The sequence below is a fragment of the Carcharhinus amblyrhynchos genome, chromosome 12 (genome assembly GCF_965287045.1).
Source record: "Carcharhinus amblyrhynchos chromosome 12, sCarAmb.v2.hapA, whole genome shotgun sequence".
In the NCBI taxonomy this organism is placed as follows: Eukaryota; Metazoa; Chordata; class Chondrichthyes; order Carcharhiniformes; family Carcharhinidae; genus Carcharhinus; species Carcharhinus amblyrhynchos.
In genome coordinates, this window is record NC_137335.1 from 41682479 (window position 1) to 41709044 (window position 26566).

The 26566-nt window shown below is 43.5% G+C and overlaps 1 protein-coding gene across 1 annotated transcript in view; it reads left to right on the forward strand.

The window, feature by feature from the left end:
• The first annotated feature begins 293 nt into the window (after positions 1-293).
• The window catches only part of LOC145350936 (clathrin heavy chain linker domain-containing protein 1-like), a 66084-nt gene continuing 39811 nt past the window's right edge, over positions 294-26566 (forward strand). Inside the window, exons 1-4 of the mRNA XM_080200436.1 lie at positions 294-760; positions 12016-12203; positions 17048-17175; positions 17839-18040. Of these exons, the coding sequence (XP_080056562.1) occupies positions 569-760; positions 12016-12203; positions 17048-17175; positions 17839-18040 (710 nt within the window). The 5' untranslated portion in view covers positions 294-568. The remainder of the gene's footprint in view (positions 761-12015; positions 12204-17047; positions 17176-17838; positions 18041-26566) is intronic.

The window sequence follows — 26566 nt, forward strand, 5'->3', positions numbered from 1 at the left end:
CCTTAGATTTAAATCATTTTATTCGGGACCAAGACAGCCTGCCGCACTGCATTGTGGGTGTGTCCTGACTCGGCCAATTAGATAGCGGTAAAATACAATCTAAAGCTATCTTCAAGCACTATTTGTAAATGGCTACACTGGCTACACTTGAACAAAAGTCAATCCGATCAGAGAAATAAACTATCTGAGTTTCCGAAAGACCCATCCGTTTGAGACTACATTTCCCAGAAAGCGCCGCGGACAGGCGTCCGTTCGGTTGCGCAGCAACCGGTGTCCTTGGAGACGGTGGGGGGGAAGGCGGCAAAGAGTCGATAATAAACCTGTTAAAATAAACCTGTTGGACTTTAACCTGGTGTTGTGAGGCTTCTTATACTGTATTTACCCCAGTCCAACGCCAGCATCTCTACATCGGCCTCTATAGGGGTGGGGGGGATGGTGGGTACAGACTGCAGGTTTCAGGGCACTTCTGACCAGCACTGGGAGGTTTGAGCCAGGAAGGTGAAGGAGTGTGTGTGAGAGGCTGGGCCTCCCTGGCAGGCCTCAGAAGGATCATCTGGAGCAGGGGGTGATGGCGGCCAAGGGACTGTCACCTGTGGCTCTGGACAAATGTCAGACATTCCCATCCATCCGGAGTTTGGCCGACCGAAACCTGCTCTGCCGCATACGGGCACACCTCAAGACCGAGACTGAGGAGCTGGGCTGTCCTGAGCAGGGACCCAATGAGCAGCGCTACATCATTTACAGGAATGTGTTTGACAAGGTAATAGTGGCTGCACTGCATCTCTCACAACTAACCTTCTTTGCTTTTCCCTTAGGCAGAAATAATTTCAGTAAATAAATGGAGGAGAGCAACATCACTAGATGGAGTCGAGATGTACATAAAAACACTTGGGTCACTTTGTGGAGTTTGCACATTCTCCCCGTGTCTGTGTGGGTTTCCTCGGGTGCTCTAGTTTCCTCCCACAGTCCGAAAGATGTGCTGGTTAGGTGCATTGACCCGAACAGGTACCAGAGTGTGGGAACTAGGGGAATTTCACAGTAACTTCATTGCATTGTTAATGTAAGCCTCACTTGTGACTAAGAAATAAATTTTTTAACTTTTACAGCAATTAGAGACTTTTTTGGTGCCTTTCGGTTCTTGAATTCTAATCAAAAAAGTCAATTCAAATAAAGACATATTAGGTATACATAATGGAGAAACACTACAGGTCAGAACTTGTGGTTATAATGACTGTGAAATGGTTAGTATTATTATGCTGCAAAACTTACAGCAACATTTGGCATCTAACATGCGCATTTAACATGAAAATCCTAATGCTGCTGTCAGTGATTCCCTGCTCCTCCATATCTTTGTTGATGTAAAACTACAGATCTGTTAGCTTAACATCTATCATAGGGAGTTATAGCAGGACACAATCGGGAAAATCATATCTTTCAAAACTACATTTTTCTTTTAAAATATAGAAAGACTTGCATAATCTGCTGACCTGGAGTTTTTTGAAAAGGGTCACAAGTTCACCTTCAGATTGAGAGCAAGCATACCTTGTATCAAGAAATCACTTAATCAGTATAATCCTTGAGTGGGAAAACTGTTTTTATAATAACTAGAGGAATTGCTGTAAATGAACAATACTTTTATTAAAAGAAAATAAGCACAACCACAAGCCTATGGTGAACACAACAGGTCTCAAACAGGACAAAACGTGGGTCCTGCTTTATAAGAGCTCAGTATATGAGCTCCACCTGGTTGGTTAATTACCAATCCCCAGGGAGCTCATATTCAATGAGTCCTACTGGGAGGTCAGTTAATGATTCCCAATGCAAGTAATTGGGGAATTATCACATCCCTTCCCTTCCCTTCCCTTCCGAGTCAAGGGGCTCCCATCACTCTTTGGGTGCTAGGACTGTCTTCTTCTTTTGGCCCATGCCCTTTACTCTAGTTCGTACTCCACCTGGTCAAGTGGGATATAGTTATCGCCTCTTTCTGGATGCCTGTTGAGGTATAACTGGAGGTGGATCTTCCTCAACAATGGCTTATGGCTGCATGCACAGTACTGTTGTGCTGGCTGCCCCTAAAACTGTGGAACTCCCTCTCCTCCAGTACTGGGATTTCCCTCTCCTCCAGTTCCAGGATTTCCTGGTTTGCTTGCTTGCTCATTTTTCCTTGCCCAAGGCTGGGGATCACGAATATGTTCAACTGGGGACCTGCGTCTGTGGTAGGGGACTTGCCCAAGCCTAAGGATGATTTTATGTATACAACCTTTCAGCTCTTGGGCTCCTTTATTTTATAAATCTACATTTGGCTCTGTCAAAAGCCTTCTTTGGGTTGCTAGATCATTTACGCAGCATACTAACAGTCTCTCAGCATTTCTGGTAATGCTGGGCTATATTCGCAATGCTCTGCTAGTTTTCGTCATCGTGTCAGGAATTCCGTTACTGGTTCCCCTGTAAATCTAGTAGTTGTATTGAATCAGTACTATTGCAAGATTATGGAAGGTTTAGGATCATAATGGTTTGCCCCCATTTTCATGAGCCCATCAATGGTCTTGGACTCCGGTGTTGCCGAATACATCAGACTTTATAGTACTGAATGTGGCAGCCCTGCACCAGTCATCAGGATGACCTTTTGCTGATCATCTTCTCCTATTTCTTTAGCTCAAAAGAAGTATCACATTCTGTTAGCATATTGTGGTAAATCATCGATACCCGGATCATACGGCTCCAATTTCCCAAAAAGTGGCATTGCAAAACTGAACGATCTGAAGAGCAGGGTGACTAAAATGTTTCTTTTACCTTGTTGCCAGTACAATAACTCCAGGAGTCAGCTGCAAAGGAACAGTACTTTTATTGCACAAAAGAAAATAAACAAAAACCACAAACCTGTGGTGAACAGAACAGGTCTCAACTGGGACTAAAGATACTCAGGGTCCTCTTTTATACAGGCCTGGGTATACAAACGCCACTTGGTTGGTTAATTACCAATCCCCAGGGAGCTCGTATTCAACAAGTCCTACTGGGAGGTCAATTAGTGATTCCCCATGCAAGTCAAGGGGATTATCACAATTTTGAACTGCAATCACTTAATCAATCAGGGGAGAAAAACTGGCAGTCTCATGATTCACTGGAAATCACATGACAGAAGCAAGTTTTTAAGTTTTAGATCTATTTTTGAAATCATTGTGTTTTGGGGAATAATCTGAGAATGAAGGCTAGCCTTAACTTGGAGAATGAATTAAACTTTTAAAGTAATAGCATGACCTGCGGAGTAGCGAGGCTAGATAAAGTGCACACTCCTCCCATCCTGGTCATTACAAAGCTTAGAAACAATCAGACAGCGTCAACATAGTTTTGACTAATTTACTAGAGTGTACTGAGGAAGTAACAAGCAATGTGTATAAAGGGGAACCTGTGGATGTGAAGTACTTGGATTTCCATAAGGCATTTTACAAGGTGCCACATCAAAAATTAACTACAAAAGATAAGAACTCATGGCGTAGGGGATAACATGAATAGAGGATTGAATAACTAACAGGAAACAGAGAGTAAACATAAATGGATCATTTTCAGGATGGTAGAATGTAATGAGTGGAGTCCCTCAGGGATCAGTGCTGCGTCCTCAACTATTTACAAGTTATACCAATTACTCGGATGAAGCAATCAAATAGATAGTTGATAAATTTGCTGATGACACAAAAATGGGTAGGAAAGTAAGTTGTGAAGAGGACATAAGGGGCGGGATTTTCCAATCTCGGAGCGAGCGCAGCTGGAAAATCTCGCAATGGACACGGCCGAATCTGCCTCCTGCCCACTCTGATTCCCATGGTGGGCGGGTTGGTAAAATTCCAGTAAAGGAGTCTGCAAAGCGATATAGATAGGTTAAGTAATTGGGCAAAAATGGCAGATGGAAGATAATATGGGAAAATATAAACTTGTTCACTTTGCAGAAAATTATCTAAATGAAATAAGATTGCAGGTACAGAGGGAACTGGGTGTTCTGTCACATGAATCACAAAATTAGCGTGTGGTATTGCAAGTAATTAGGAACGGAAATATAGTCAGTTATTGTGAGCAGATTGGAATATAAATTTCAATAATGGATGTTTTTCTATAATTGTACGGAGCATCAATGAGGCCATATCTAGAGTACAGTGTATAGTTTTGATCTCCTTATTTATTTACATAATTGCATTAGAAGCAGTTCAGAGAACATGGTCAAACAAAGCTGTGTCACCATAACAATCTTCTCCTCTATCTTCCTGGCTGTAATACTGCAGCTCACCTCTAGTAAAGTACCCACAGGCACAGGGATAATTTACAGAACAGATGGGAAATCCAAACATAGGCTGTCTTCAATCCAAAATCCTAATAACATAGGCTTCTGTCATTGAGTTCCAGTATGCACATGACACTTGTATGTGCACTCACTCAGAAACTGAACTCCAGGCTATTGCAGACTCCTTCTCTGAAATGAGTTTTTCACTAAACTTCCAGAAAATTTAAGGTTCGTTTCTGACCAGCTTTTACAGCTTAACACCTCCCCACATCGAGGCACGATTGCACAGTGGTTAGCACTGCTGCCTCACAGTGCCAGGGATCCAAGTTCAACTGTGTGGAGTCTGCACATTCTCCCCGTGTTTGCATGGATTTCATCCGGTCGCTCCAATTTCCTCCCACAGTCCAAAACATGTGCTGGTTAGGACGGTTGGCCACGCTAAATTCTTCCCGAACAGGCGCCGGAGTGTGGTGACTAGGGGATTTTCACAGTAACTTTATTGCAGTGTCAATGTAAGCCTACTTGTGACAATGATAAAATAAACATTAAACTTAAACTTCAAATTCATGGCAAAATCCTGGAAAATGTGGCCTTCGGGTGACTGAGGAAATGATTATTTGAGGACCAGAATCTCAAACCTGAAATAGTGAAGGTTTTCTGGGCAGCAGTGTTTCCCCCACACTCCTATGTGCTTTGAAGATTTTGACAACCTACAGCAGGCACACGAAAAAACTGGAGAATTACCAAGATACTTTAATTCCGTTGGTAAACAAAGGCAATCTTTGAAGCCAACATACTCAATACTGAGGTACTAATCATGCAAAACAAACTGCACTAAGCATGTCATTCCATTCATATGCCTGACATCAAACACCTGAAGCAATACTATACTTGGAACTCCGTCACTGTAGGAGAGACCCAGAAGACTGGAGATGCTTTAGGGATGTAATCTCTGTATCCCTGAAGAGATCAAACATTCCTATAGATTCATCGGAGTCCCTAGCTGGTGTTTGTTCAAATGGAGAAGGTTCATTCAGGAAGGCACCAAGCACAGCGGGAGACTTCATTGGAAACCTGCAGAGGCATTGGAGAGATCACACAAACCTCCAAACCACACGTCAGTCTGAGCCTCCAAATACCTCCTGCCCCATGTGGCAGAATCTGCAGTTTGCGCCTTGGATATATCAACCATCTCAGATGCATTGCATTAGACTGGAAGCAAGTCATCCTCAATCTCAAGGCACTGCTTCAAAAGAAGAAGGAGTTAAGATTAAAAGAGGAGGTTTAAGATGTTGCAAAACATTGTAGTAAACCTGAAGATTGGGATTACTTTAAAAACCAAAGAGCCTCCAAAATGTTGGTAAATGGGAAAAAATATGGGAATAGACTAACCAGGAAATAAAAGCCAATTGTAAGAATATCTATAGGTATATGAAAAGGAGAATAGCTAAAGAAATAATTGATTCCCCACCTTCCACTTCTCTCCCACCCCTTCCCACCATCGCCAAGACAGACAGGAGAGTTCATCATGGGTAATGAGAAAATGGCAAGGACATTGAACAAATTTGTTCTATTCATCTTCACAATAGAAGGAATAAGTTACATTACAAAATAGAGTAAGCAAGGAGTTAATAAGAGTGAGGAAATTAACTTAATTAATATGAGCCATGAAAAACTGCAGAAGAAACTTGAGGAAACAAAATTCAAAAACCTGATCACCTTCATACCAAGGTTTTAAAAGAAATAACTGCAGAGATAGTCAATATACTGGGCATGATTTTCCAAAATCACCTAGATTCTATGTAGGTCACTGCAAATTAGAATGCAACACTGCTATTCAAGAAAGGAATGAGGGAGAAAACAAGGAACTACAGACCAGAGTCTGACATCAGTCATCATGAAAATGTTGTACCCACACAAGGAACACAGGAGATAATCATGTAGGCACAGCATACAATTAGAAAAACAAATGTATTGGCCTGTATGTGTAAAGGGATTGGAGTACAAGAATAAAAAAGTCTTGCTGTAAGTGTACAGGCTTTGATAAGACCAATACATTTGCCTTGCTAATTGTATAATAACTTTCTGTGTTTCTTGCGTGAATATACCCAAGTCATTCTGGACATCAGCATTTACAAGTCTCATGTGTTAGGGATCATATCAGAACACCAAGGTATATTATGAAGTTAAACTCAACTCCAATTTTCTTATGACTTTGACATTAGTGTGAGGATAAAGTGTTTCACTTCAGGGATAAGAGGCTTCTATTGACCCACTAGGAGGCTTTTATAAAAACAAATGTTATTTAACAATACAGTTTAACTATAACAAAACTAATGAGCTTAACTTTCACCAATTGAAATACTTAAACATGACAAGATACAACTCTTAACTGTTAACATATCTCTATTCATTCCAATTTAAGCAATATTCCTCATAGACTTAAACCCTTCTTCAAAATCAGTTAGCAAACACTAACATGCTTGTATGGGGGCTGCCAATCCTCAAGCCTTTGAACACTTCTGGAGATAGCGAGACACCTGTTTTCTGACACTCAGTAGCCTCCAGAGAGAGAGAGAAACACCTCTTGCTTCTTTCAGAACCAAGCAGAAAGCTAACTGCCTTTCCCTGTAAGATTAACTCCTCCTGGGACTATTGACATGATTTTTGCTGTGCGCCAACTTCAGGAGAAGTGTCAGGGGCAGAATCACAAGCTCTACAGAACCTTTGTTGACCTCACGAAAGCCTTCGGCACTATCAGCCGACATGGCCTGTGGAGGATCATGTCAAAGTTCGGCTGGCCCTCCACCAAATTCATTCAGATGGTACGCCAGTTCCAAGATGGCATGATGGTCAGAGTACTGGATGGCGGAGAATCCTCTGAGGCAATCACAGTCACCAATGGTGTCAAACAAGGCTGTGTGCTTGCACCCACGCTGTTCAGCATGATGTTTACTGCCATGCTGAATGATGCCTTCCAGGACAGTGCAGCTGGAATCAGCCTCAAGTACAGAGTGGATGGGAAGCTCTTCAACCTGAGGAGACTTCAAGCTATTACCAAAGTGAAGGAGACTGTTCTGAGAGACTTCCTCTTTGCCAATGACTGCACCCTGTATACTGGCTCAAAGCCAGAGATGCAAGTCAGTATGGACAAATTTTCCACAGCTTGCGACAACTTTAGATTCACGACCAACATCAAAAAGACCGAAGTCATGCACTAGCCTGCTCCTCATGCACCGTACACAGAACCCATAATCACAATCAAAGGGCAGAAACTACAGGCAGTGGACCAGTTCACTTATCTTGGCAGCACCCTCTCCCAAGCAGTGACTACTGATACAGAAGTTAACTGCAGCATATCAAAGACAAGTTCTGCTTTCGGTAGACTGCGCTCTGCTGTGTAGGAACGTCGAGGAATCAGCCCAGCAACAAAACTGAAGGTCTACAGCGCTGTGATACTCACTACCCTCCTGTATGCCTATGAAATGTGGACCGTGTATCAAAGGCATACAAGACAGCTCAATCATTTCCACATGACTTGTCTTTGCAGAATATTACACATCAGATGGCAAGACAAAGTATCAGACACTGAAATTCTTTCTAGAACAAGTCTACCATTAGTCCACACACTGCTGATGAGAGCGCAGACCTGGTGGGTAGGTCATGTCATCCGTATACCAGATGAGCTCCTACCCAAGCAGCTTGTTTTTGGGGGACTCTCTGCTGGAAGACGCTCACGTGAAGGGCAGAAGAAACGTTACAAAGACACACTTGAGGCCTCCCTGAATTCACTTGACACAGACACGACCACCTGGGAAACGCTGGCACAAAACTGCCCTACCTGGCACTGTCTCATCCACAAGGGCTGTCGGGCTTACGAAGCAAGTTGTATTGCTGAAGCACAACTTAAGCATGAACTACGCAAGTCCAGAGCCACCAGCACAACAACTGCAGTGCCTACACAAGTCTGTCCAATATGTGCCAGGACATTCCGTGGCTGAATTGGCCTGATCAGTCATCTTCGGATACATCACATCTAGCCTCAAAATGACTAATGGTGTCGTGATCCTCATCAACGATGATGGATGGACAACAACTCCTCCCACTGACACATGACTCTGTCTCTTATCAATCAACCTAATCAAATCCTACTCTGAAACCCCAGGAGAAAACAAAAATAAACAAAAATGCATTCACTCAGATTAAAACAAACACCCCATTTGCCAAGCTCAGTTATTCTTCTGCATTTTCAGCATGGAGCCACCTGATGCAAACAAATTAGCACCATGTAAACAGAGCCAAATTTTAAGAATGTTCTTCACAAAAAAAATACATTTCTTAAAGGCACAGTATCATCACACACATGCATTTTTAAAAATATGCTTTTCTATTCTTACAGCAAAGTGCTTAATCTCACATTCCCCACATTATACTGGAGTACTGAGTCCATTTTTGGTCTCCATATTTTAAGGAAGGACATTGTTGCATTGGAGGTGAGACAGCAAAGGTTAACCAGATAGGACAAGCCTGTTATTCCAGGAAGCAATAACGAGAGACTGAGTAAATTGGGCCTATATTCTCTGATGTTTAGAAGAATGAAAGGCAATCTCATTGAAACATAAAAGATTCTGAAATGACTTGACAGGACAGACACTAAGAGGTTGTTTCCCCTGATAAGCATCTAGAAAACTAGGGAGAAGTTTAGGATAAGAGGCTGATCATTTAGGAATGAGATTAAGAAAAATTTGTTCACTCAAAAGCATTGTGAATCTTTGGAATTGTCCACTCCAGAGGGTAATGGATGCTTGTTCATTGAATATATTTAATCCTGAGAAAGATTTTTGGTCTCTCAGAAAATCAAGGGATATGGGGGATGAGTAGAAAGTGGAATTGTAACCAAAGATAAGTCATGATTGTATTGAATGGTGAAGCTAGCTCAATTAACAGTAAAGTGTACTCTGCTCCTATTTCATATGTTCTTATATTCTTTACCCAAAGAGTGGTGAGAATGTGAAACTGATTACCATAGGGAATGGTTAAAGTGAATAGCAAAACTGGAATCAATGGGTATCAAGGGGGAAACTCTCTGCTGGTCATACCTGGCACATTTGATAGTTGTGGTTGTAGAGGGCCAGTCATCCCATCACCACTGTCAACATCCTTGGGGTTACCATTGACCAGAAACTCAAATGGACTCACCACAGAAACACAGTGGCTACAAGAGCAGGTCAGAGACTAGGAATACTACGGCTAGTAACTCACCTCCTGACTCCCCAAAGCCTGTCCACCATCTACAAGGCACAAGTCAAGAGTATGATGGAATACTCCCCACTTGCCTGGATGGGTGGAACTCCAACAGCACTCAAGAAGCTTGACACCATTCAGAACAAAGCAGCCCCCTTGAATGGAACCACACTCACAAGCATCCATTCCCTCTACTACTGATGCTCAGTAGCAGCAGTATGTATCTACAAGATGTAGCAAAGAAACTTAGACAGCACCTTCTAAACCCACAACCACTTCCATCTAGAAGGACAAGGGCAGCAGATATGTGGGAACACCAGCATCTGCAAGTTTCCCTCAAGCCATTCACCATCCTGACTTGGAAATATATTGCCGTTCCTTTTCAGTTGCTTGGTCAAAGTTCTGGAATTCCCTCCTTAACGGCACTGTGGGCCAGCCTACAGCAAATGGACTGCAGTGATTCAAAAAGGCAACTCACCACCGCCTTCTCAAGAGCAACTAGGAATAATAAATGCTGGCCAGCCAGCGATGCCCATGTCCCATGAATGAATTAAAAAAAAGATGCATTTAAGATAAATTTAGACAAGAATATGAAGGAGAAGGGAAAAGAGGGTCACAGTGATAAGTTTAGATGAGGAAAGATGGAAGGAGGCTTGGGTGGAGCTTAAACATCGGCATGTACTTGATGAACTGAATGGTGTGTTTGTGTGCCTTATATGTCAGGGATATCCAAACTTTTCCAGCCGTGGAACCTTTTGACCTCCAGGGAGTACTGAAGGAACTCCTGAGAAACATTATTGTGTTGAAGAGCCAAACCATAAAAATTAATTGTTTTTGCACAATAAGTACAAACATACAAAAACCTAATTTCTGGAAGTATTTTCTACTTCTTGCAGGTAGACTGTTACTGTAAATTCTCTTATTAAAAATGTACTTGAGTCCTACCTTTTTGTCATTTTTAAATGTTGCTGTTCTTTTGGTTAAATGGGAAGACTGTGGCTGTAATGGTGGAATCTCTCTGTCTCTTTCTCTCTCGCCCACCCCCTCACTTTCCCACCAACATCACCCACCCCCACCCCCACACACATATACACACACATACACCTACTTCCATGAACATGGAACAACATTCCTTCATGCGCAAGATGAAAAAAACATGCCTTTTTAAAAATATATTGTCTTTATTTTTTGAAGTTTATGATTTTTAAAAAAATCTTAATTCCCCCTTATATTCCAATCTTTATTTCACCTTTGATAAAACAATTAGAAACTGAGTTTTGACCTTTTTTTTACTGTCATGTGAATTCTTTAGTATGATTGGCTGCTGAACCTGCTTGATGATGTCACCTTTCCTGGCTGCCACAGATCCTCTATAGATGGTCCTTTCTAGATGGTGCTAGATTAATTATCACATGGTAAATGCACTCTGGAGCCCATAAAGGCATTGTGGGCATCCTTTTTTGTAGATCAGTGATAACCACCATCCCTTTGCTGCTAACTGCAGAATCTGGCTGATTGATTGTGCTAGTTTCCTAGGCATGATTCCTCCTGATATCATCATATCAGATTTTAAGACTTATGGAATTTTAAGCGCAAATTAAGTTCAGTACCATGCAGGTTTCCTCTATCTTTTGCACTAATTTTAAAATCATTAAACTACAAGTGCTATTCACAAAAAAGCCACACCCCACCAAACTGAATTAATCACCACTTGAAGTTTTTGCTAATTGCATTAATTTGCAGGCCTTCATGCTTGCTCCAAGTACTGAGTTGGATCTTTTGGCACAGGAGTATCAATTTTTGAAAAAAAATTACTAATAAACTGAATACTGTACCCCAATCCAAACAAAAAATTATTCTGTATTTCTTTTTAGTCAATTTCAATAATTTGTGATCAAGTTACTGGCAGGTGATGATGGATTGATAATATGATTTAAAATGCTTGCTTTTTGTGATGAGTCAATTCTCAGAAGATACATTTTTTTCAAGCAAAAATTTTAGGTTCAAATATTAGAATTGAAACGACATCCAGTTACACTTATTCATGGGAGATTTTGTATTCAACAATATACAAATAAATTTGAGCGGCAAAGTATGGTGGAAGGAAATCTTTCAAAACAGACAATTTGCGCTGGAATTGCTGTGTGACTAAAACAGAAACTCTACCCAGTAGCACTTAGGGAAACATTGGATATACCCTCTACTCCTTCAGATACCATACCCTAAGAGGACTTTGATGACCATGGACTTCCATTAGACTGGTCCATGATTATGCATGGCAAAGTGCTGTAGTGGTTTGCTGCAGCCTTCTGCAGTATCGTTGACCAGGAAACTCACACTCTTACTGCTTGCCCTCAGAGTCTTTTAAGGATTTAAAGCCTGATAATCAACCTGTTGATCACAATGAGTTTAAATCTCTTTTGAAGATGTAGAGATAAATGAACATGTTGTATTGAGATGTATTATATATACCTTTATTTTATTTCACATTTTCATAGGTCATTGACAATGCAACAGCATACAAAAATATACTCACATCTATCAAAAAGGAATATGAAGAAACCATCAATATTTTACATAAAGGACGAGAAGATTCTCTGTTTCTACAGAGGAAGTTGAAATCAATGGCTTCTGAACCCATGACTCTCATGGCTTACAAAAAAAGAGCCAGTCAGCTCCAAAACAAGTAGGATCAGAATCTTTACCAGAGACTTGTAGCAGTTACTGTAGTTCATCAGTCATTGTTTATAATGTTTTAATGTTTTCAAATACAGTAAATAGTGACATTAATTTTTAGAAACATACTGCAGTATTAGACCACAGTTCCTTGTTTGTTGAGGATAAATAAAAAGTTTTCCTTGCTTCTATCAAACTCGGTACCAACTGTACTAAAGACCCTATAGTCCTCATTCCTCACATCCCCCCACACACTCCTCTTGACCCCTTATACCCTCCATGCCAACGCATGCTCCACACCCATCCTATGGCCACGTAAGACTAATCTATGATTCTATACATTGAAACTGTAAGTGAAGGGCTGCGCAGCACAGAAAAGAAGTGGGGGCAATTCTCCCCAAAAGAAACTAAGTGCCCAATGGGTGGAAAATGACAGATTTTCCTGCCCATATTTTGGGCGCAGTTAGTTGAATGAAACTCCAGCACTCTGTGTTGGAGTTTCATTCAACTAACTTTGCCCAGCATTAGCACACTAAGTGGGCCACTGTGCTTGCTCCGATCTGTCAATGGGAAGATCAGTGCATATCCACTGTCCTGCCCCCCAACTGCTGGCCTCCCGATTGTTTCCCAAGCCCCCCTCTCCCCAGTCTTTGGCTTCCTGAACCACCCCCCCACCACTCTGATCGCCGGTCTTTCCGACCCCTTCCCTCCTGAGCCACCCCAATTGCCCTGCCCCCCCATGGCCAGCCCCAATTCCCAACACCATGTGCAGCCCCAGTCACCCCCCCCCTCCCCATCCCACTGATCCCTAATGCAAAGTGGCAGCAGGGTCCCTCCCACCACCACTGATTGACGCTGCTCCCAATAGGCCCTGCCTCCTCTTTGGCACTGTCCAGTGCCTGGTGAGCAGTGCCAGGGTGCCAGGCTGGTACAGCCCAAGGAGCACCTCCGCACTCCCTGTCCCCATCCCCAACCTCCCGGGATGGGGGCTTCAGTGGCCTCTAGCCCCACCAGCTGGGTGATCACACCTGATTCCTGCATCTTTAATCTCCATTGGTGGGAACCTCTCCCGGCTGAGGGCGGGTTGACTTTTGCAAGCTTGGAGAATACCGTCCATATTGTTATTGGCCTCATGCTAATTTCCTGAGTGACTCGTACTCAACCGGATGCCGGTCGTGAGGCTCACTACAGGCCCCCTACTGATGTTTCCTGGCTTGCTGCACTACTCGATCAGTGCAGTGTGCTGGGAGAATCACATCTGAGTAGAATTTAAGAGTCCTGCTTGATGATTACAATGTGCAGTTTCTGGCCAGTATGCAGCCTTTTATCATGTTCCCACACAAATGGTCAGGAGACATTTTGCGACACAGCATCATTAGTGGGACATTAGGAATCCCAGATGCGTATCTCTTCATGTTTGCAACTTTTTTTTTGTAGGAAGTAGAAAAGAACCAAGAAAGTAAGTGCACTGGTGAGCCTGACTTCTGAGCACTCAGGAGCCATTCACAAGGGCACCTCTATCTCAGAGTGTACTGGAAGACCCCCCCCTCCCTCACCCCATGGATATCAGAACTTCCCCACCCTCATTGGTGATATGTTGCCCAACCCCCTCCCAGACATAGTTTGCCAGTGTCAGGACACTCCTGATGGATTCCCTTCCTGATCATCTGGGGGCTTCAGTGGCCTCCAAGCACCCCGGCATAATGATTGCTCCAGGTTGCCGCTAGTGGAAACCAGTAGTGTCTCTTCTTTGGACACAGGTGAGGTCCCAGAAGACTGGAGGGTAGCAAATGTGGTCCCGTTGTTCAAAAAAGGTAGTAGGGATAACCCTGGGAATTATAGGCCGGTGAGTTTGACGTCGGTGGTAGGGAAATTAATGGAAAAAATACTTAGGGGTAGGATGTATGAGCATTTGGAGCGTTGCGATCTGATTAGGGATACGCAACATGGCTTTGTTAGAGGGAGGTCTTGCCTTACGAATCTGGTGGAATTCTTTGAGGAGGTGACAAAAACGGTTGACGATGGGAGAGCCGTTGATGTCATCTATATGGATTTCAGTAAGGCGTTTGACAAAGTCCCTCACGGTAGGCTGGTAGAAAAGGTTAAGGCGCATGGGATACGAGGCCAGGTAGCTAGGTGGATTGAGAACTGGCTGGGAAATAGGAGACAGAGGGTAGTTGTGGAGGGTACCTTGTCGGGCTGGAGGCCAGTGACCAGTGGTGTGCCGCAGGGCTCGGTACTGGGACCTCTCCTCTTTGTAGTCTACATAAATGACTTAGAAGAGGGCGTAGGTGGTGTGATCAGCAAGTTTGCTGATGACACCAAGATGGCAGGGTTGGCGGGTACGGAACTGGATTGTCAGGTGATACAACAGGATATAGATAGGTTGGTGCAGTGGGCAGATAGGTGGCAGATGGCATTTAATCCTGACAAATGCGAGGTGATGCATTTTGGACGGAATAATGCAGAGAGGAGCTATGTGATAAAAGGTAGGCCGATTAGGAGTATAGACATACAGAGGGACCTGGGAGTGCAGGTTCACAAATCCATGAAGGTTGCGTCACAAGTGGAGAACGTTGTTAGGAAGGCTTATGGGATGTTAGCCTTTATAGGAAGGGGCTTAGAGTATAAAAGCTGCCGTCTAATGCTTCAGTTATACAGAACGTTGGTTAGACCGCATTTGGAGTACTGCGTCCAGTTCTGGTCACCTTATTACCGGAAGGACGTGGAGTCTCTGGAAAGGGTGCAGAGGAGGTTTACCAGGATGTTGCCTGGCATGGGGGGACTGGGTTACGAGGAGAGATTGAAGAGACTGGGGCTATTCTCCTTGGAAAGACGGAGATTAAGAGGGGACATGATAGAGGTATATAAGATACTGAAGGGAATAGATAGAGTTAATAGTGAGAGACTGCTCCCTAGACTGGGTACGAACACGAGAGGTCATCACTTAAGGGTGAGGGGGGGAGGTATAATTTGGAGGTAAGAGGAAGGTTCTTTACGCAGAGAGTTGTGGGGGTCTGGAATGCGCTACCGAGTAGGGTGGTGGAGGCAGGAACGTTGGACTCATTTAAGATGCAGTTAGATAGGCACATGAGTGAAACAAGAATGGAGGGATATGGTAGGGGCTATTAAATAGGGTTAAACCTCGGGAGACACCGGAAGGGCAGGCTGTATGATTAATATTTTTTGTCTTTATTCCACAGGTGGAGGTCCACCTCGTGTCAAGCGAGGGGCATGCACACGGCGGGTCGTGCGTGGGCTGCTCTTGGAAGTCCAGGAGTGGCCTAGTACTTCATGTCGGTGTGTGTGCTTGATCCTGGACCGATAGACGGGCGCCACAACAGCTCAGTGATTAGCACTGCTGGCTGTGCAGATACATGGATTTGGGCCTGTGTCTGTGGGAGTTTGCGCATTCTCCCTGTGGTTGCGTGGGTTTCCTCCGGGCACTCCGGTTTCCTCCCACACCCCAAAGATGTGCTCTTAGGCTAATCGGTTTCCACCAAATTGACACTATTTCTTCCCTGAATCTGACTGAGTAGGGTCCCATTCGTAGACATGCAGGGTAAAATAGGTGTAGGGTGATGCGGCGGCGCGGGCTCGTTGGGCCGAAGGGCCTGTTTCCCGTGCTGGGTTGTTCTTTGTTTTTTTTTGATTCTCACCGTAATCACACCGTGCCTGTGCACCGGGATTTAAACAGACTATGCATATTTAAATGCTCTCAAACTGGCATTGGGTGTGAAACAGATTCGTAGGCCCCACACTATCCTCTGGGATTTCAACAACCTTAAATCTGACTTTAATGCCTTTGAAGCAACTTGCAATATTGTTCTTTTGGGAGGGTGCCCTGGGGATGGGAAGGGCTGCTGTTTTTGGGTGCTGTACAGCTTTTTTTTTACTGTTTACTTCCTGCCTCTGTATTGGGTTTTCATAGACATTTTTGCCTGTCAGATATTTTCCTTCTCTCCTTCAGCAGAAGGTTAGAATATTTTTTCAAAGATTTCAAGGAACTCAGCTCCCCCATCTGGTCATTTATTTTTAAGTTAATTCATCCTCTTATATTTTGTCAAATGTGCTATTTTCTGGTCAGCCATTAAATTACCTCTGTTCACATTTCCATAGCTGCATATTAACCTGAATAATTCCATTTATGAGAAAACCACACAAAACTAAATGACTTCTGAACTTTGGCAGGAACAGAAAAAAAACCCCATTAATTTTCCACTATGGTTCTTGTGAAAAATAAGCTGTGCAGCAAACTTGGATATTGCGAAATAATTAGATGGCCATCTTTGTATGCCACTGTTGCCCACTTCCAAGCTTAAGTGTGACATCGGTGGGATCTGATAGCAAATCACCTGGAGAATAATGGTGGTCACATGGGCTTGTGGCAAGTTAGTCCAAATGGAGAAAAAAATAAGTTAAATATCCTTCACCTAATGAGAAAGGATGTTTCCTCTGATGGAGAATCTAAAACATGGGATCACTGTTTAAAAATAATGATCACCCATTTAAGACAGAAATGAGAATTTTTTTCTCTGAGGATTATCAATCTTTGGAACTGTCCTCCTCAAAAGATGGTGGAAGCAATCTTTGAATATTTTTAAGGCAGAGGTAGGTAGATTCTTGATAAGCAAGGAGGGTGAAAGGTTATGGGGGGGGGGGATCAGGTGGGATTGCAGAGTTGAGGTTACAATCAGATCAGCCACAATCTTACGAAACAGAGTAGTCTTATGGGCCAAGTGACCTACTCTTGGTTCAGTGAGTGTTTGATTTGCCTGGTATTATCCTAAGGTTAAATCTATTTAAATGCAAATTGTTTCTTGTTTCATTTAGTAATTGACATTCTTTTAACAGACTTGAACTCATTAAACAAAATACAGCTGGATTAGAAGCTCAGTTGCAGGCAGTAAAAAATTCAAGAAATGTGAAATGTGAGACTTTGCCACCACAGGATGAAGTCAGCCATCTTAAAAGTATTCCAGGTCTGACAATTGTCAAAACATTTGAGATCTAGTTTTTAATCTTTTAATCAATTATTTAATATTGAATAAATGTAAGTTTTGTTTAATTCTTAATTTTGGTTGATCATGTTTGAATCCCTGCAACCTTGCACCAACCCAAACCAAGAAGACAACCTACTTCAGGCCATTGCAAATAACTGGAAATGATTGCTTGAAAATGTATATAAATGATTATCCTTTCAATTGCCTATACCATCTTGTGGGGAACTTTTGCTTGTTGTATTTTCATAGTAGGACTTAGCATGAGAGTCTGGACATGAAGAACACGACTTATCCCAAAAGCCTTGTAATCTTGTTTTTAGAATTACCATTCTTTATTCGAGTCTGACTTAAACCACACATTTTACTTTTATTGTTGGAAATCTACAGCTTAGAAGAGTAAGTACCAAATATCAGTACCTTGCTGTAACTGAATTTGGGGTCCTGCCAGCATAACAACTTATTTGTCATCTATTGAGGCCATCCCTACTACTAATGGAATAATTAAACAACATACTTGTTATCTATTGAGGCCATCCCTACTACTATGGCCTCTGAATTCAGTAGGCAGGACTTCTCAAGAACAAGAAGCAGCTACACTACAGTGCAAGGAAGCAATTTTTGTTTGTTCCGTTTCTGTAATAGGTCTGACATTGAAGGAGTCATTAAATGTGGATGATCTATGTAAGCACTTGAGAGAACTGGAAAAGAAACTCAATGACCTAAGATTTGCAAAAGAAACAAAATATGTGCCAGTAGAGATCAAAACTGAATTAATCCAAGACATTAATCGACAAATGCAACAATGGGATGAGTTGGTCACGCTGAATAAGGAACTAAGGCTCAGGTATTTAAGAAGAATATTTTGTTGTTATCGAATAATCAAAACAGTAGCAATTAATTGCCAATCCTTTACCTCTATTTCTGGATAGATTCCAGAGCTTGAATTTTCCTCTATTTAAATAATAATGAAACGTTCTATTTATCATTAGTAGACATATCAGAACAAAGAATATTAGTCAACATGCATCAAAGGTTTTTGAAAAGCATGGGGAATAGGAATTGTTTATGTTGAAACCAGTGACACAGAAGGAAATAGAATTGAGATTCTGCAAAGAAAGTTTCAATGGTTAACATAAATAATGATGAGGAGCTCAAGGACAATACTGTCAGAATTGCTTCCAGGAATAGATGTGAGAATAAATGTATGATAAGGGAATAAATAGGCTGGGATTTTACCTGCTCATTAATGGGCAGAGCAAGCCGGTAAAATTGTGCGAGAGCCAAGAAATCAGGCTCTTTCTCGGCTCTTGTGATTTTACGAGAGCAGTATTTCCGATATAGTCAGCCTCTTGCCTGAATTGGGTGAGAGGCTGAATAATTTATTCAAATTTATTTAAATGAAGATTTACATCTCCTTAGTTGAGCTCAGCACGCAATCATCAGGGCTCACTTGCCTTTATGGCCTTGCCGGGAGTGGTTCTCTCCAGCAAGGAAAACACCTGCTCCCCTTCAATGGGTAACAGTTGTGCTGGCCTTGCTGGTGAAACCAGAGGCTATTGAGGCCCCATGGGGAGGACAAGGGAGGTGCCCCTTTGGCAGTGCCATCCTGGCACCTGGGCAATGCCATACAGGCACCTTGGCACTGCCACTGGGGTGGGGCCAAGGTCTGAAGGGAGCAGCTCGATGAGGGAAGGAGGGGGGCCACTGAGCACTCCGCAGGTGTGATTGGATTGGGCAGGGAGTCTGCTGCTGCTGTGCAGATGCAGTTGGATCAGGGGAGAGGGGCTAGATGCCCATGCACGGTGGGGCTCGCGATTGGCCATGGGCCCCCATGATTGCAGGGCAGTGGAGATGGGTGTTTGTTGAAGCTGTCTTCAGCAGTAGGGGCCTGACAACTTTCTCTCTCTGTCCGACCCCTACTGTTGCATTTGCGCATGTGCGGCATCAGAGATCTGCACATGTGCAATAGCTCCATCTACTGGTTGCCTGGTGAAGTAAGCCCAGCCCATTTTTTTCATTGTTTTCAATGACTAAGTACATAAGATTTGGCATGAAAATGCACGCAAAAATCAGATCAGGAATTCTCTCATTTTCATGCTAAATGGATGTTTGCAATTGTTCTTGTAAATTTCTGCCCTTTTACTCCATTTATTTCAGTAAGCAACTCCAAGCAATTTTCTCACACTCTGTCAATTTTGGCAATGCTGGTGTGTGTGTGTCTGTGTGTGTGTGTGTGTGTGTGTTTGTGTGTTGGGGGGCGGGGGGCAGAGCCTAAAGTCGCCAGGGAAGCTGGCTGTAGACTGTTAGGCATGTGCCCTGATCTTCCATACACTATGTATACTTATGTATAGGAGATCTGTTAGCACCCCCCCATCAGCCCCCACAGACATTGCACCCTCCCCCACTGATCATCCCCATGTACCCTGCTAATTGCCAACCCCACACAGACATCCCCCGATCACTACACCCCTACAGAATCCCCCATAGATACCCCCTCCCAATGATCCACCCTGATGCCAGCCTCCTGATCACTGACCCAGATTGTCAACCGCGGCCTCCCAATGCCGGGCCTACCCCAGTTGGCCCCACCATCAGCCCCCACCCCCCACTGCAGAGTTCTGTACCTCCCTCCCATCCTACAAGTGTCACCCCCTCTCTGTCTGGCTCTGCCTAATCAAACTCTGCCTCTCATGAGGCCCATCCCCGTGGCACTGCCTGGTGTCTGGTGTGTGGCAAGGGGCATTGCCTGCCCCTGTGTCCCTGACCATCTGGGGGACCCCAATGGCCTCTGGTCCCACCAGTGAAGCTATCACGTCTAGTCCCTGTTGGTGAGGACCATCTGTGATCTTTGCTGGTGAGGACTTCCGTCAGCGAGGTCGGAAAGCTAAGTGAACCTGGATAATTGTATTCCAGAGTCACTAAACGGATTTAAATGAGGTTATAAATATTTGATTTAGCCTTGTGCCCTTCCTGGGTTTAAGGCTGATTATGTCAATAAAAGTGGCCTGGGAGGATCGCAACTGAAAATTTCTCACCCTGCTACACTACTCGACCACCACAGTGGGGTGGAAAAACCAAGCCCATTAAAATCAGCCACCTGCTTTTCTAGAAATGGTTGCACATATGCAGCCTAATACACTGCTGTTAAGTGCAGAAATTGATGTGATGGAGGCGATTCCTAACATTTTTGCATTTTCCTTGGATTTCACTCTAGTTAATCACATGCACTCACCCCTGATGTGTCTGTCTGATGATTGTTTCATTTTGATTGTTCACACTTAAAATCAGATCAAAAACCATCCAAATTAACAGTTGCTTGCTATTTCCTGCCTATGAGAAACAATTTCCCCATTAGCAGATGAACTATCAGGCTTTTTGGACCCTTTTTTTAGGATATAGGGGTATGGTAATATAGTTTTGTTACTGGACTAGTAATCAGAGACCTTGGAGACTGAGTTCAAAATCCCAAGAAGACAGTGGGTACACACACAAAGATGCTGAGACATTCAATACACCTCTACGGGTTGCCACTTGTCTTACCATCTGGTGAACTGGCAAGCAGACCACCCTTTATCCCTGCATTATGAAAAATTGGGCACCATGACAGCAATATGTGCCATTGTCTATCTCCCTCTCCTGGCTTTTTACTCATAGTGAGGGAGGGTTTGGGTAGTTTGCCTGCCTGTAGGCCAGTTGAGGGCCTTGCATGACTAATTAATGACTGTTTGAGGGCCGCATCCTGCCAGCACCAGGATTTACATATGGCAGTGGGTGCCAGACTAAATGTCTAGTGATCTTGCTGCCATGCTTGGGGGCTGGGGGATTTTTCAGTTTGCCACCCTTTGCCCAGCAGAATCATACCCCACATTCAAGTTAGCTTCCCCCATGGTTTTCTCCCTATCCTGACTAACTCAGCCACCTGACTATCCTTGTCAAGGCCTAGTAGTCTGGTCCCAGTGAAACCCCAGACTTACTTTAAGTCCAAGTCCATGGTATCTCTTCTTCAGGGATTGCCTGCAATCCCAGCATTGGACATTATTCCCAGTGGCACTGTGGGACTAGAGACCTGTTGGCCCTCCGATTGGGAATTGGGGCTTCCTCCCTGATGGGGATGAACAACTTGCCATTGAACCAATTAATAGCCTGAAAGCCATATAATGTCTGTGGGACGATTCAGCCAAATCGAGGAGGACTTGTCCCTGACTTTTCAGCTAGGGAGGCCAGAGTCACCATTTCTGAATAAAATTCCAGCACAGGAGTTGACCCTCCTGGCTATTTGCTCCCAATCTAGAGTGATCCTTGAAGACTTCTGGCTGCTCATGAGACCATGATTATTCTCCTGTTGTTCAGCCATACCTCTCACACTGTACCGTCAGTCTGGTTCCCAGCCAGAGTGTCCTGATGTCCAGTTTACATGAATTTACATTGTAAAAATCTAATTTTCTATCATCTCTTTAAGAGGCAGCCAACCTTTATAAGAAACAGGCTGCCTGAACCTTGTAATTCGCAAAGAAGCCTTCAGTATCTTGTGATACAGAGCTTGCTAGCATCATTAAGGAGAGATCAGCATCAACTCCATGGGCTGAATGGCTTCCTTCTGTGCCATTAATGACTCTTTTAACTTAAAGACTGTGATCAGCAGGCACTTACACTGGAATCATGTAGATGAGTTGGTTAGTTCACTTTTGTGTTTTACTACTTCCATCTGAATAGGTGCAAGCATGTCACAAATTGTGCCTGTATTACCTGCCCCAGAATTTTTCTGAATTATTAATTCACTGAAATCTTATTATTAGGTATTAGGTGAAATACCTAATATTAGGTAAAACTATACTGTTTTTGGTGTGTGTTCTGACCAGGTGAGGAGAGGGTCAAATGACTCCCATTGTTTCCCTCTCCCTGTTTGACAATAACAGGCTTTTTGTTTGAAAAGGATGCTCTTGCCCATTTAACGAATACTTAACTGCTTATGTGTTGTAATCACAAAAGAACCAATTGGGCAGTGTTTCTCGAGTCTAAAGAAAGAGGTTCATTTTATTGTACTTAAATCAATCCAAGTATAATAAGCTCCTGCTTAATATTGACTCACTTAGAGTTGTTTCACTTCAACACCATCAGTAAAGTAGTGTCAATATATCTTTCTAAGTTGCCAATTTTATTTTAGTGTAATTTGGCCTGTCTGCTCACATGACTTTCCCATAGTGCTTTTGCCCTTGTCCTCACTCTGTCTTTCACCCACCTTTGCCAACTCATGGCCTTGTAGACTTTGCCTTTTTTGGCCTTGTTTTTCTGGCCTTGCTGACTTCCAATCTCTGTTGATACCTCAGTCCTCGGAGTCTGTTCCTCAGTGGCTCCTGATTTCTGGCTCCTGCTGTCGGCTTCGTTATTGAACTTGTACAGAGGTCGTGGGCGCCATCTGATGGCAGAAATTGGCTGGTGCAGGTAGTCAGGACTTCAGCAGCTACTTGCACCAAACATGTATTTCAGGGCAACCTTTACCACTAGATGGAACCTGGTCAATCTAAAAGCACTGTGCTGAGATAAATACAGTATTTTTTTTAGTATTGCTTTACATTTAATGGGGTACTTCATTTTTGCAAATCATTTCAGCTAGGAATGCACAGCATGTATGGCCCAGTATTTCAACTTGTACATTGTTTTTTCTTGGAGAAGAAAGGTCTGAAGGAACCCAGCTCTGGCTTTAACATTGACTATATGGGAACCTATGACTCACTTACAGTTATTTCACTGATTGTCATAATTTTCAGGAATGTAAGCAGAACTTTAAGTGAGGACAAAAGTGTAAAAGCAAATTATGCAGATGCTGGAATCTGAAACCTAAATTTCTTCGCTCCCTCAGGCCCAACCCTGACGTTGTCATCAAATCTGCTGACAAAGGGGGTGCTGTTGTTGTCTAGTGTACTGACCTCTACCTCACAGATGCTGAGTGCTAACTCTCAGATACTTCCTCTTACCTCCTCCTGGATCATGACCACACCACTGAACATCAAGCCATTATCTCCAATACCGTCACCGACCTCATTTATTCCGAATGCCTTCCCCCCACAGCTTCCAACCAAATAGTCTCCTAACCCCGAACAGCCCACTTCTCCCTACTCCCAGAAACCACAAAAAGGACCATCCTGCTAGCCCCATTGTGTCAGCATGCTCCTGCCCCACTGAACTTATTTCCTCTTATCTTGACTCCATCCTCACTCTCCTGGTCCATTCCCTCTCCACCTATGTCCGGGATTCTGCTAATGCTCTGTGGCATATTGACAGCTTCCAGTTCACAGGCCCTAACCGCCTCCTATTCACCATGGATGTGCCAACTCTCTACACCTCCATCCCACTCCAGGACAGCCTGAGAGCTCTTCGCTTCTTTCTTGGAAAGAGGCCTGAACCATTCCCATTCACCACCACTCTCCTCTGTCTGGCTGAACATTCTATCTCTCAACAACTTCTCCTTTAACTCATCCCACTTCCTCCAAATCAAAGGAGTAGCAATGGATACCCACATGTGCCCCAGGTATGCTTGTCTTTTTATGGGATATTTGGAACATTCCTTGTTCCAGACCTACCCAGGTCCCCTCCCACAACTCCTTTACCAGTACATCGATTGCTATTTTGGTGCTGCTTCATGCTCTCGTCCAGACCTCGAAAAATTCATCAACTTTGTTTCCAGTTTCCACCCCTCCATTGCCTTCACTTAGTCCATCTCAGATACTTTCCTTCCCTTCCTTGACTTTTCTATCTCCGTTTCTGGCAATAGACTATCTACCAATATCCATTACAAGCCCACTGACTCCCACAGCTATCTGGACTACAGCTCTTTACACCCTACATCCTGTAAGGACTTCATCCCTTTCTCTCAGCCTCTTTGCCTCTGTCACATTTGTTCCGATAATGCCACTTTCCAAAGTGGTGCTGCCAATACGTGCTCCTTTCTCCTCAACTGTGGATTCCCATCTGCAGTTGTTGACAGGGCCCTCAACAGCGTGCAGTCCATTTCCTGCGCCACGACTCTCACCCCCTCCCCTCCTAGAACAAGGATAAAGTCCCCCTTGTTCTCACATTTCACCCCGCCAGCGTCCACATGCAAAACATAATCCTCTGTCATTTTCACCCACTCCAGCATGATGCCACGCCAAACACAGCTTTCCTTCACTCCCTCTGTCAGCATTCCTCAGAGACAGTTCCCTTGTCTACTCCTCCACTATATCCAACACCTCTCCCGTCACTCATGGCACCTTCCCATGCAATCGCAGAAGGTCTAACACTTGTCCCTTTATCTCTTCTATGATCACCATCCAAGGTCCATTCATTCCAGGTTAAGCAGCGTTTCACTTGCACCTCATTTAATTTGGTGTATTGCATTAGCTGCTCCCAATGTGGTCTGCTCTATATCAGAGAGACCAAGCGTATACTGGGGATCACTTTTCTGAGCAGCTTTGGTCTGTGTGCAATCAGAACCCTGACCTTCAGGTTGCTTGCCATTTTAATACAGGATCTGCTCTCATGTCCACATGTCTGTCCTTGGTCTGCTGTAATGTTCCAGTGAAGCTCAAACCAATCTGGAGGAACACCATTTCATCTTCCGGCTAGGCACTTTACAGCCTTCCAGTTTCAACATCAAATTCAACAACTTCAGATGATTCGCTCTACCCCACCTCGGCCCCCTTTGTTTTCATTCTATTTTGTTTAATTTTTTATTGTTCTCTACCTTTTATTTTTTATTGTCTTCCTTCATTTTTCTTCCTCCTCCCACTCTTTCCCCCATCTCATCCCTCTTCCCTTACCTTTTCTCCCCCCCCCCACTTACTCTTTTCTACATTCTACCTCTTTCCCATCTTCTTCCTCCTCCCCCCAACATCTTCATTTTGTCACAGCTTACAGCTTCTCTGCTGTTTGGTCATTCACTCCCTTTATTCTCTTTGTGGACAGCTATTAGCAGTCTTTTACCCTGCTTTCTATGGCTATGACTCATTGTTCATTCCCTCACCCTGCAGTATTAATATCTCCCACTTACTGTGCCTTTTAGCTTTGCAAGGGTCACCTGGACTCAAAATGTCAGCTCTTTTCTCTCCTAACAGATACTGCCAGACCTGCTGAGATTTTTCAGCATTTTCTCTTTTGGTTTAAGTGAGGACATACTGTAAAATGATAAAATATTTTCAAACACACTCAAAGTTCATATGCATACAGATTACAGTGTGGGAAGGATAGGTTCATTACATTCGAGTCCATAAAAAGTAAATGGAAGATACACTCAGTAGTTTGCTGGCTGGCATCAGACTTTCTTCAGTGGTATAACTGTCTGATTTGGTTGTTTCTCTGGAGATGGTAGCACTGGCCAACTTATTTTTAAGGAATCTCCATTGTAACAAGGGCAATCCTGAAGAATCACAGTTAGGCAACAGGGCTCAAAGATTACCAAGTGGATTAGTAAGAGAGAGAGGCAGGAGGAACATCACTTAGGTTTTCTCTCACAGTTTCTCAGTTGCTTGTCCTTGGTCTATTGAGAAAATATGAGCTTAGAACATCTTGTGAACTTCCTCTCAAATTGCCAGGGGACTGGAGGTTCCAAATGAAGTTATTGTTCATGTATTTCAAAGCAACTTGATTAGCTCACATCTGAAAAGCTATCTTAACCAGGATACAATTGATACAATACTCTAATGGTTGTATACCTCAGGTGATTGATTGTCTTAATGCCCTGTTACTAGGATGGGACAGGAGATGTGGTCCTTCATATTTTTTATATTCATTGGATATGGGTGTTGCTGGCTTGGCCACATTTATTGCCCATCCCTAAATTGTCCTTGAATTGAGTGACTTGCTGGGTAATTTCAGAGGGCAGTTAAGTGTCAGTCTGTGGATCTGGAGTCATGTGTAAGCCAGACCAGTTAAGGATGGCAGGTTTGCTTCCCCAGCGGCATTAGATGGATTTTTATGACAGTTGATGATGGTTACCTGGTCATCATTAGACTTTTAAATACAGGTTTCTATTTAATTCAGATTTTACCATCACCAAAATGGGATTGAAATGCAAGGCCCCCAGAGCATTATTCTGGGCTTTTGGATTACTGGTCAACTGACAATCCCATGTACACCATTACCTATCCCACCTTCCCCAATAAGTACATAAGAACATAAGAAATAGGAGCAGGAGTAGGCCATCTAGCCCCTCGAGCCTGCCCCGCCATTCAATAAGATCATGGCTGATCTGTCGTGTCTCAGTTCCACATTCCCACCCTCTCCCCATAACCCTTAATCCCCTTGCCTATCAAAAACCTATCAACCCTTGTCTTAAAAATATTGAGCGAGGCAGCTTCCGCCACTTCAACGGGCAGAGAATTCCAGAGATTCA